General features: G+C 49.5%; 1 protein-coding gene across 1 annotated transcript; it reads left to right on the plus strand.

Annotated features, from left to right (window-relative positions):
• The first annotated feature begins 318 nt into the window (after nt 1-318).
• Nucleotides 319-1,468, plus strand: LOC123168004 (uncharacterized). Its single transcript, XM_044585870.1, has one exon. It carries the CDS (start codon nt 502-504, stop codon nt 1,165-1,167), a length of 666 nt encoding a protein of 221 aa, XP_044441805.1. The 5' UTR covers nt 319-501; the 3' UTR covers nt 1,168-1,468.
• The last annotated feature ends 11,052 nt before the right edge of the window (nt 1,469-12,520 follow it).

The following is a 12,520-nucleotide window of genomic DNA, read 5'->3' on the forward strand; positions in this document are numbered from 1 at the left end:
TGCATGTACATAAAACTACAAGTATGGGCGTCTCAATGCTAAAAACTGCCAAGTGCTGGCTTGCTTTCACTTTAGATCAATCCCCTCCATTGAATGTAAAACCAACGCTGGATTGGTGGCCGCATGTTAAGTCACCTGATCCCAGTCCGTGGGCTTGGGACTTGGGTTTCGGAATGCTTCCGGTGTGCCAGGCTGGCGAGGTGGGCCCCGCGGCCGTAACCGATTATTTACCTGGCGCGCCGCCGAACAGAAAGGATGGGGAAAATGACGAGCGGCTAAAAATCTCAAAATTGCTGTCAGTGACACAGTAATACGGCCGATACCGCTTGGCTTCTCTCCCAAGACACGGTAACAAAGCACATTTCACCTCGCCGCCGGCCCGGCCCGTCCCGTCCCTATAAATTCCCCTCTCTCCCCTCCTTCCCCGTCTTATTCTACATCCACATTCCACACCCATCACGCTCGCGAAGCAGGAGGGAGAGAGACCGGCGAGCGGCGGCAATGGCGAACGCGAATCGGTGGTGGGCGGCAGCGAATGTGGTGTCGCAAGCCTTCGCGCAAGCTGTCGGCATCCCGGAAGAAGTCCTCAGGTCGATCAACCTCGCCATCGCCAAGCTCGAGGCGCGAGCCGGGTTGCTGCGCGCGATCCGCGACGGCGCCACCCTCGAGGAGGCGACCGCAGGCTACGTCGAGCCGGGTCCCGCCGGGGTCCTCCCCGCCGCGCTCCTCGAGGACGCCCGGCGCGGCATCAAGCGCCGCCGCTCGCTCCACGCCTTGGCCCGCGGCCTCCCCCTCTGCGCCCATGCACTGGGCCGGGCACCCGACGCGGAGACGAGCCAGAGATGGGAGAGCTGCAACGTCGCCGCGCTCACCTACGCCCGCCGCGCGCAGATGAGGCTGCGCAACGCCGCGTCCTTCTACATAGCGGCCATGGACGCCATCGACTTGGCCTCGGTGCTTCCGTTCGGAGCCCCGCTCCGCGTCGCCTGGATGGGGGCGGCCGAGCGGCTCACGAGGCTTGCCGCCAGGGAGGCCACCATGGCGCGCGACAACATGGTCATGATGGGGCTAGCCGTTGCTCAGCAGGCCTGGATCGCCATGGCCATGATGGGGCCTGCGCCAGGCGCGCTCGGCGGAGGAATCAACAACCAAGTCCATCACCAGTAAGCCTCTGTTTCCATTCCTTCCTGCATTCCTGCGCCCCGGAGAGAGATTTTCGCAAGAGCTTCTGTACGGTGTCGGTGTGTGGGACTCGAAACTCTTGATGAGTTGGTGTGTCAGATGAACACGTCTCCGCTTCTTCTAGTACTATACGTACATTGGTTGTTAATAGTTGTATAGATTAGGTGATTTGTGCTCTAGAATGTCTGGCGTTCACCTGATGCAATCCGGTCTGTCCGCCGTCAGATTCTCCGGCTGACCAATGCAATGCCAACGTGAACACGTGTACTTTGAAACTGTTGCTGCTCGGTTTCTCGTTGAATCTCGAATTTGGGTGATCGTCTGCTGCGTTGCACGTTTTGTTTGGCCAAAGAAATGTAAATGCGCTTGATCGTCTACATGTGTTCATATCCAAAATTTCAGTTGATTCAGCATGATAATTTGATGGCCATTTTTATCATATTATACCTGATGTTTGGCTGCAGGCAGTTCCCCGTCTAAGTGTCAAGATATGCAAATTCTGGCCATTAGACCACCATGATAAGTTGAGTTGATAGCCGACGTTTTTATTATTCTCTTCTGTTGGGATAGTTCCCTTCCATTTCACTGGTTTGTACAAAGCCTCACACAGTCTTTGCTCATGACTTTGGCTTACTGGGAAGTTCTCTCTGCTGATAACCAACGTTTTTATTAACCTCCTCTGGTTGTGGAGATTGTCACCAGGTCCTTCTGGTACTATGTGTCTTTTTGTAGCTCGAATAAACATCATATGCACGTGACGACTTTGGCTTAGTGTAAAGTTACTTTTGTCTTGATTTTAATTCACGAGGGATACTTCGTTCTGACCAAACATGTTGATTCCATCACCTTAGCTGAGTCGGTGTTTTTGTCAAATGTAGGAGTTCCCTTAACTTAGCAATTGTACAACATATCATTTGTGCAGGATTATAAATGACATCGTCGAGCAGTGGTGTTATCTGTCCTAGTCGAACCCGAGCGCTTGAGTATGCAGGGGAAACATTTTCTTCTGTTCACAAGGTGTACTCTTTCATTAAAGTCACTGTTTTTCTGCGAAGGTCATTAAAGTCCCTGTTAGTTAAAAGGAAGTCTGTAAAAGCCCCGTAACATGTCCGCGCGTTAATTTAGGATTATTGTTATTTGATTGAGCGGAAAATCGGTCGACTATTTTGAGTGCGTAAAAGCCCCGTAACAAGTCCGTGTGTTAATTTAGAATTGTTGTTATTCGATTGAGCGGAAAATCGGTCGACTATTTTGACAAGGAAGTTAAACAGGAACCAAGACTGACATGTGTCATTCCCCAATTGGACAAAGATTTGACTAAGATTCGAATCAAAATCAGTCGACTGATGATTAGATACTCCCAAAACTGTATCTCAAAATACTACTTATCCAAACAACCAAATAATAATATTCTATCCCTTTTTAGGGGGTAGGATACTCTAGTACAAAACAAGGACGCCAATCCCCAACGAACATTCGCTGGGGTCATGGAATTCCCCTGGCCGTTTTTGTGTATGTGGGGGTGAGGCTAGGTTGGCATTTTTTTTTTAAAATGCCACGGCAGTTTGTTTAAATTATGGGGAGTTTTATGCATAAAAATGCCACTGTCGGACTCAGATCTAACGGATCTGGAAACGTTTGTCAGGATCTAACTTCTGGCCAATGTTCACCAGATAGCATTTCCCTAAAGAAAAACGTTTCTAATCACCTGACGGATCGCATCCAAACGTTCACTGCCTCTTCCGTGTGACGCGTGTCCAGCATGGGCTCAAGCATTATCTCTAGCGGTTTTGCAACCGAGCCCTTGTTGCAATCTCCCACCGCAGCAACTTGTTTGTTGCAGGATCTGGATCTGGATCCCTAGCATTGTCTCTAGCGGCCTCCCATGTTGCTCCCAAGCTCCTTGTCGAGTCGCGCGCCTCCCCGCGTTACTCCCATCTAAGTCACCGACGACTTGCCGGCGGCAAGCATGCCGACGTGGACCATAGGTCACGTTCTACCTCTCAATTTGTATAACATCGTCCATCCATGTTGTAAAATTCCTTCCGCAACTTTATCTGTGTTGCAAAATAGTGAAGACGGAAAAAAAACTGCAACACAATCTCTGTTGAATATTTCTGCAACATGAGCTCTGTCTCAATGTGGTTCTGCAACACTGACTTTGTTGCAACAATGAGGACGGGGTTGGACCGCTGAATGGAACAGATCTAATGGTTGCTGAGGCCGCACAACATTATCTATGTTGGCAAAAAGTGAAGACGAAAAAATAATCTATAACACAATCTTCGTCGAAAATCTATGCAACATGAGCTATGTTTCAAAGGGTTCTGCAACACTACTTTGTTGCAATAATGAGGAGGGGGCTGGGCCCCCTGAATGAACCAGATCTAACGGTTGTTGAGGCCGCGCAACATTATCCATGTTGCAAAAAAGTGAAGACAAAAAAAAATCTACAACACAATGTCCGTTAAATATTTCTACAACACGAGCTCTATTTTAATGGGTTCTGCAACACTAACTTTGTTGCAATAATGAGGACGGGGTTAAGCCACTGGATAGACCAGATCTCACGGCTGCTGAGATTAACTGCCGACGACGGACGCGTAGCGCTAAACAAAAACAAAACATTAGGACGGCCCGTTTCCTATCATCACAAAAAATGAAAAGAATTGTATCACGTCTTCTATAGATGCAGCCGAAAATCAAGGGAGGTTAATAGGAGGTTAGTGTGAATTTCTTCCCTATGTTTAAGTAATTAAGTCCGTATAAATCTCAGCCCCGTAGTTTTATGGGAAATCATAAGGAATATATTTACAGTTTGTCTAATTCGTATCTAGATGTTTTTTAAGGATGTCACATCTAACCTCCCACAAACAAGGCAGCAACAAAGAACAAAAAAAAGCTGAGACAAAAAAAAAACCACAAACATAGTGAAGATCAGGTTAGATGTGATATAACTATGTCACATCTAGATGTGTGCTAGACAGACCATATATTTACGCTAGGCCGTGCCTTGACGACGCTACCCGCGAGTAAGTGCTTTTGGCCGGGATCAGTTCGGACTACAGGCTGGCTAGCTAAGGAATCAGTTCGGACTACAGGCTGCTGGTTATATTACGGGCTGGTTAGATTACAGGGGACTACACGTAACAGCGAAGGAAGGAAGAAGTCGGCCGTGATCACAATGGCGATTAACCGACGGCCAAAGAAGAAGAGAAACACAAGAGCGGCTCGCCGCGAACCGCTCGACTGGCTGGATCTCCCCTCCGAACTGCTGGAGCTCATCGCCCAGCGATCCCGCGATCCCATCAGAGGGCTCACCGCGTTCCGGTCTGTCTGCCGGACATGGCGGGCCGCGGCAGGGCAAGCGCCTCGCCTGCTGCTTCCCGCCCCTCGGAACCGCTCCGCTCCCCGTGCCGGCTCAGAGCACGCGCTCGTCTTCCCCTTGCCGGGCGGGTGGTCGGTCGTCGTCGATGCCCGCGACGTGTCCTGCCGTCTCTCGCACCTGACCACGGGCGCCACCGCCGCTCTGCCCAAGATCAGCGCGGTCCACGACGGCAAGACCATGTCCGACATCACTTACGTGCACCATACCGATGCCGAGAGCGCGCGCCAGATCCAGATCCGTACCCCCTTCTATGATGTATCCTTCCGAACATACCTCGAATTCTCAGATCACTTCCGCTTCGCCATTCATGCCCCGACCGGTACTTTGGCAGCAGGCACAGACAAGATGATGATCATCATGTGCCACTGCTACTTGCTACGAGAGAGCATAGTGGTCTGCCGGCCCGGAGACGCGGCATGGACGAGGCTGCCCAAAGGCCCGTCTTCTCGTCACGACTATTTCATTGACGTAACCTCTTTTCAGGGCAAAATTTATGGCTTGGAATCTAATGGTGCCACATTGGTGTTTGACGCAACTACACTTGAGTTCCTCTGCTCGATTCATGTGCCACAGTCGACGTCCAAACTTTACTCCGTGATATATTGGGCTTCCACTTCCAGAGATGACGATCCTGTCGATTTCGACTATTTCCATCTCGTTGCATTGCCAAGCAAGCTACTTTTGGTCGTTGTAAGCGTGAAATCACTTGAGCCAACAGGTTTCGCCTTCTTTGAGTTAACGTCTGGATCTAGGGATGGCCGGCTCTCCTGGCGTAAGGTGACAGGAGATGGAATCGGTGGCAACTACGATGTGTTCATGGATTGCCACCATGCGACCTTTAGCGACAATAACGGTGTTGGAACCGGAGCTCGGGTATATTATGTTCTTCAGCGGACGTGGCATCCCAAAGCATCCACGTACTATTATGAGATACATGACGGCAAGATGGAGTGCCTGTACAGGTCACCAGACGATCATTGTGAATACTCAACTAAGCCTAGTTGGTTTGTTCCCTAGCTAGCTTGTTGATTTTCCATGTGCATAGTGCGACCAACCATGTAAACTATGATCTATTAATTGCTTTCCAGGCCTGGTGCGTACTACAGGTTCGATGTACTGTGTGCAAAATTTAAGATATCAGTTCTTTTTTTTTTTTGAACCGAAAACCGTAGAACAATCGTTCTACGGTAAATATATAAAGTATTTACAAGAGTCCCAAGATATCAGTTCTTTTTGTTCATGATGATAAACTGCAATTCGGTTTTGGTTAGGTTGATATGCATTGAAAACGGGCAATTTGAGGATTTGCCCCATCTTTCCTTGCACTTTGAGGATTTGCCCTCGATTTTGTTGTAACTTAGGATTTGCCACTACTTTCTCAAAAACTTGATGATTTGCCCTTTATGCCTGGTTTGAGATTACACTACAAAACGGATGACCAATATACCCTCTCTCCAAAACCAACTCAAAGTTCATCCGGCAGCCCACTCCTCGTACTGTTGTGCTGCTTTCCTCTCTTTATGCTCCGGTGCCGTCGTTGAAGTTGCCGCTCCTCTCTCCACATGCTCTGCTGCCCACGAGCAGATGCTTCTGCTCTTCTCATCACCACCACCTCCATCCTCTACAACGGCATGTGCTCGAGGGGCAACTCCGGCATTCGTCCATGGGCGAGATGCTCGGGCATGGCGCATCACTTGTAATTGTAGAGCCGTGAGCTCTCCTCGCAAGGTATCTCACCTCCCTGCGTTAGTCTCCCATGACAGCGCGCACCCCATTGTCCTTCACGAGTTCCAACAGCCACGCGTGCATCTCCACAGCCGCGGTCACCGTGGCGCGGACACGATGTCCAAGTCGCCATTAGTGAGCAATCGCAGAGCGGCGCTCAGGGGCTGTGTCACGAACGCCATGTCGCGCGGCCTCCTTCTACTCATGCGCGCCGCGGTTTCTTGTAGTCGTGGCACCGCTCCTCGCAGCGACGTCTGGCACGTACCCCATGTCGGCCATGCTGCTCGCCGTGGTTGTGTGCGTGGCCACCGTCAGCCTCGTGCGGCGTCGTCCAACGCATTGATAGATGAGGGCCTGCTCGGCGCCTCAACAAGTACGCCAGCCAGACAAGTTGTTGTAGGTCGAGCCCGGCCGCTATGGCCGCCACGCGCAGGGCCGCCTCGCCGACTGTGGTCGCTTGGCTGAAGGTTGATCTCGGGCGCTGCGGCTGTCGCGCGCAGCACCGTCTGCCGACCGCGGTCGCCAACACTGGCACCCGCCGCGCCGTCCGCCACAAAGCCTCAACATCGACGGCTGCAGGTCAAGCCAGTCGTTGTGGCCGCTGCGAGCACAAACGCCGGCAGCCGGGCACCCGTCACGCTGTCCTCTCAGGGGCTGGGCTAAGGTCATCTCGATTGTAGGGGTATTTTAGACATCTTATAGTGGGCTCCCCTCGTCAGGGGCAATTCATCAAACTGCAGGCAAAGGTGTGGCAAATCGTAAGTTACAATGAAAACGAGGGCAAATCCTCAAAGTGCAAGGAAACATGGGGCAAATCCTCAAATTCCCCCATTGAAAACCCTGTTCCCATGGATATCATGTTGGGTGAGTAATGCCTATTTGTAACATCGGTGTGTTGTAACACAAACGAATTCTATCATCTCTTAACTAATAGACGAGGCAAATCTTTTACCTCTGCTTCACCAAAAAAAAACTCAGTTTTGATAGGTGTTTTTCATCAACACTACATGTTAAGAATTGTTCTCACATTTCCAATGCTCGATTAGTGTTATAGGAAATACTCCCTCCGATCCATATTTTTTTCAAGGATGCGCCAAAAGCTTGACGCATCAGAAGCATAGATAGAAAGTGCCAAGAATGGCAAACAAGTCATTGTCGGATTACGGGTTCCGGCAAACCCTTAAGGTTCAAATACTGGGGTGCGCACGAAGAACTCTCTCTCCCTAGCTCGCTCGCACAACGATCTCTAGGCCTAGCTCGTCGAACCCGAAGGACAAGAGACGCAAGAGTTTATACTGGTTCGGACCACCGTTGCGGTGTAATACCCTATTCCAGTGTGGTGTGGTGGATTGCCTTGTAGGCTGAGGATGAACAGTACAAGGTAAGAACAGCCTCCTGAGGAGAGGTGTTCTAGGGCTCGGTGAGCTGGTGGGATGGCCTTGGTGGAATGGATCCAATCCAAGATCAGCTGCCTCCTATGGTGGTGGCTAGTCCTATTTATAGAGGCCTTGATCCTCTTCTCAAATGTTAGGCGGGAAGGGATCCCACAACGGCCAAGTTTGAAGGGAGACAACTAGTACAAGCTATCCTGACAAAAGGTGGTCTTCGCCTGCCAAAGGCTCTGGTGGTGACGCCGCCGTGGGCTCCGCGATGACCTCCGTCCTACCGTCCCGCTGGTCTTGGTCTCGTTGCACCGATACAGAAACTTTTGCCTGATGCCTCGGGACTCCTAGCCTGCGCTTGCCTCTTTAGCACCAAAGAGGAAACTAGTACACTGCGCCCGCTGGCGCCCGCCTGGTCTTGATCGTCATGGCTCACGTCACGTGAACCTCGCGAGGTGCCCCTTGCATAGATATCTCCGTTCCTCGGGAGCCAGCCTAGCGAGGCTTCCCCTGAGGAGGTCTTGGTGTCGTCCGCCTTGCGAGGCTTGGCCCCTTGCGAGGGTCTTGAGTGGTTGCTGCTGAAGATGGGCCATACCTGGCCGTTGGTGGAGCCGCGTCATGGGCCGCAGGCAGGCAAGTCTGGGTACCCCCGTTCCCAGGACGCCGACAGTAGCCCCCGGGCCCAAGGCGCGTTCGGACTTGGCTTCGAGGCGAAGCCAAAGGGCAAGTGCGGAGTGCCGCTTGCCCCAACAGCCTGCGGCCTTGATTGACGCGTGGCGATTGACGGGACGTGGGCGTCTCCACTTCCCCACGCTGCCTCGGCAACCGCCCGACTTGACGAGACCCTGCTGTATGTAGAAGAAAACCATCATTACCTTAGACCATGGAGGCCGGCGGTTGACCTCCTTCTTGAAGGAAATATGCCCTAGAGGCAATAATAAAGTTGTTATTTATATTTCCTTATATCATGATAAATGTTTATTATTCATGCTAGAATTGTATTAACCGAAAACTTAGTACATGTGTGAATACATAGACGAATGGAGTGTCACTAATATACCTCTACTTGACTAGCTCGTTGAATCAAAGATGGTTAAGTTTCCTAGCCATAGACATGAGTTGTCATTTGATTAACGGGATCACATCATTAGAGAATGATGTGATTGACTTGACCCATTCCATTAGCTTAGCACTTGATCGTTTAGTTTATTGCTATTGCTTTCTTCATGACTTATACATGTTCCTATGACTATGAGATTAGACAACTCCCGAATACCGGAGGAACACTTAGTGTGCTATCAAACGTCACAACGTAACTGGGTAATTATAAAGATGCTCTACAGGTGTCTCCGATGGTGTTTGTTGAGTTGGCATAGATCGAGATTAGGATTTGTCACTCCGAGTATCGAAGAGGTATCTCTGGGCCCTCTCGGTAATGCACATCACTATAAGCCTTGCAAGCAATGTGACTAATGAGTTAGTTGCGGGATGATGCATTATGGAACGAGTAAAGAGACTTGCCGGTAACGAGATTGAACTAGGTATTGAGATACCGACGATCGAATCTCGGGCAAGTAACATACCGATGACAAAGGGAACAACGTATGTTGTTATGCGGTTTGACCGATAAAGATCTTCGTAGAATATGTAGGAACCAATATGAGCATCCAGGTTCCGCTATTGGTTATTGACCGGAGATGAGTCTCGGTCATGTCTACATAGTTCTCGAACCCGTAGGGTCCACACGCTTAACGTTCGGTGACGATCGGTATTATGAGTTTATGTGTTTTGATGTACCGAAGGTTGTTCTGAGTCCCGGATTTGATCACGGACATGACGAGGAGTCTCTAAATGGTCGAGACATAAAGATCGATATATTGGATGGCTATGTTTGGACATCGGAAGGGTTCCGGGTGAGTTCGGGCATTTACCGGAGTACCGGGGGATTACCGGAACCCCCCGAGGAGTATATGGGCCTTATTGGGCCTTAGTGGGAGAGAGGAGGAGGCGGCCTAGGAGGGGCGCCCCCCAAGCCCAATCCGAATTGGGAGGGGGGCCGGCCCCACTTTCCTTCCTCCCTCTCTCCTCTCCTACTCCAACTAGGGAAGGGGGGAATCCTACTCCCGGTGGGAGTAGGACTCCCCTAGGGCGCGCCATAGAGAGGGCCGACCCGTCCCCTCCTCCACTCCTTTATATACGGGGGAGGGGGGCACCCCATAGACACACAAGTTGATTGCTTAGCCGTGTGCGGTGCCCCCCTCCACAGATTTCCACCTCGGTCATATCGTTGCAGTGCTTAGGCGAAGCCCTGCGTCGGTAACTTCATCATCACCGTCATCACGTCATTGTGTTGATGAAGCTCTCCCTCGACACTCAGCTGGATCAAGAGTTCGTGGGACGTCACCGAGCCGAACGTGTGCAGATCGCGGAGGTGCCGTACTTTCGGTACTCGGATCGGTCGGATCGTGAAGACGTACGACTACATCAATTGTGTTGTCATAACGCTTCCACTTTCGGTCTACGAGGGTACGTAGACAACACTCTCCCCTCTCGTTGCTATGCATCACCTAGATGGATCTTGCGTGTGCGTAGGATTTTTTTTGAAATTACTGCGTTCCCCAACAGTGGCATCCGAGCCAGGTCTATGTGTAGATGTTATATGCACGAGCAGAACACAAAGAGTTGTGGGCAATAATAGTCATACTTCTTACCAGCATGTCATACTTTGATTCGGCGGTATTGTTGGATGAAGCGGCCCGGACCGACATTACGCGTACGCTTACGCGAGACTGGTTCTACCGACGTGCTTCGCACACAGGTGGCTGGCGGGTGTCAGTTTCTCCAACTTTAGTTGAATCGAGTGTGGCTACGCCCGGTCCTTGTTGAAGGTTAAAACAGCACACTTGACTAAAAATCGTTGTGGTTTTGATGCGTAGGTAAGAACGGTTCTTGCTCAGCCCGTAGCAGTCACGTAAAACTTGCAACAACAAAGTAGAGGACGTCTAACTTGTTTTTGCAGGGCATGTTGTGATGTGATATGGTCAGGACATGATGCTAAATTTTATTGTATGAGATGATCATGTTTTGTAACAGAGTTATCGGCGACTAGCATGAGCCATATGGTTGTCGCTTTATTGTATGAAATGCAATCGCCATGTAATTGCTTTACTTTATCACTAAGTGGTAGCGATAGTCGTAAAAGCAATAGTTGGCGAGACGACAACGATGCTTCGATGGAGATCAAGGTGTCAAACCAGTGACGATGGTGATCACGACGGTGCTTTGGAGATGGAGATCAAAGGCACAAGATGATGATGACCATATCATATCACTTATATTGATTGCATGTGATGTTTATCCTTTATGCATCTTATTTTGCTTAGTTCGGCGGTAGCATTATAATATGATCTCTCACTAAATTTCAAGGTACGAGTGTTCTCCGTGAGTATGCTCCGTTGCGAAAGTTCATCGTGCCAAGACACCACGTGATGATCGGGTGTGATAAGCTCTACGTTCACATACAACGGGTGCAAGCCAGTTTTGCACACGCAGAATACTTGGGTTAAACTTGACGAGCCTAGCATATGCAGATATGGCCTCGGAACACTGAGACCGAAAGGTCGAGCGTGAATCATATAGTAGATATGATCAACATAGTGATGTTCACCATTGAAAACTACTCCATCTCACGTGATGACCGGACACGGTTTAGTTGATTTGGATCATGTGATCACTTAGATGATTAGAGGGATGTCTATCTAAGTGGGAGTTCTTAAGTGATATGATTAATTGAACTTTAATTTATCATGAACTTAGTACCTGAGAGTATTTTGCATGTCTATGTTGTTGTGGATAAATGGCCCGTGCTGTTGTTCCGTTGAATTTTAATGCGTTCCTAGAGAAAGCTAAGTTGAAAGATGATGGTAGCAATTACACGGACTGGGTCCGTAACTTGAGGTTATCCTCATTGCTACACAGAAGAATTACGTCCTGGAAGCACCGCTAGGTGCCAAACCCGCTACAGGAGCAACGCCAGATGTTATGAACGTCTAGCAGAGCAAAGCTGATGACTACTCGATAGTTCAGTGTGCCATGCTTTACGGCTTAGAACCGGGACTTCAACGATGTTTTGAACGTCATGGAGCATATGAGATGTTCCAGGAGTTGAAGTTAATATTTCAAGCAAATGCCCGGATTGAGAGATATGAAGTCTCCAATAAGTTCTACAGCTGCAAAATGGAGGAGAATAGTTCTGTCAGTGAGCATATACTCAAAATGTCTGGGTATAACAATCACTTGATTCAACTGGGAGTTAATCTTCCTGATGATAGTGTCATTGATAGGATTCTTCAATCACTGCCACCAAGCTACAAGAGCTTCGTGATGAACTATAATATGCAAGGGATGGATAAGACAATTCCCGAGCTCTTCGCAATGCTAAAGGCTGCGGAGGTAGAAATCAAGAAGGAGCATCAAGTGTTGATGGTCAACAAGACCACCAGTTTCAAGAAAAAGGGTAAAGGGAAGAAGGGGAACTTCAAGAAGAATGGCAAACAAGTTGCTGTTCAAGTGAAGAAGCCCAAGTCTGGACCTAAGCCTGAGACTGAGTGCTTCTACTGCAAAGGGACTGTTCACTGGAAGCGGAACTGCCCCAAGTATTTGGCGGATAAGAAGGATGGCAAGGTGAACAAAGGTATATGTGATATATATGTTATTGATGTGTACCTTACTAATGCTTGCAGTAGTACCCGGGTATTTGATACTGGTTCTGCTGCTAATATTTGCAACTCGAAACAAGGACTACGAATTAAGTGAAGATTGGCTAAGGACGAGGTAACGATGC

Source organism: Triticum aestivum, chromosome 1D (assembly GCF_018294505.1).
Source record: "Triticum aestivum cultivar Chinese Spring chromosome 1D, IWGSC CS RefSeq v2.1, whole genome shotgun sequence".
In the NCBI taxonomy this organism is placed as follows: Eukaryota; Viridiplantae; Streptophyta; class Magnoliopsida; order Poales; family Poaceae; genus Triticum; species Triticum aestivum.

What these genes read in the sequence shown, in the direction of transcription:
- LOC123168004 (XM_044585870.1), top strand. Translation starts at nt 502, where the DNA reads ATGGCGAACGCGAATCGGTGGTGGGCGGCAGCGAATGTGGTGTCGCAA.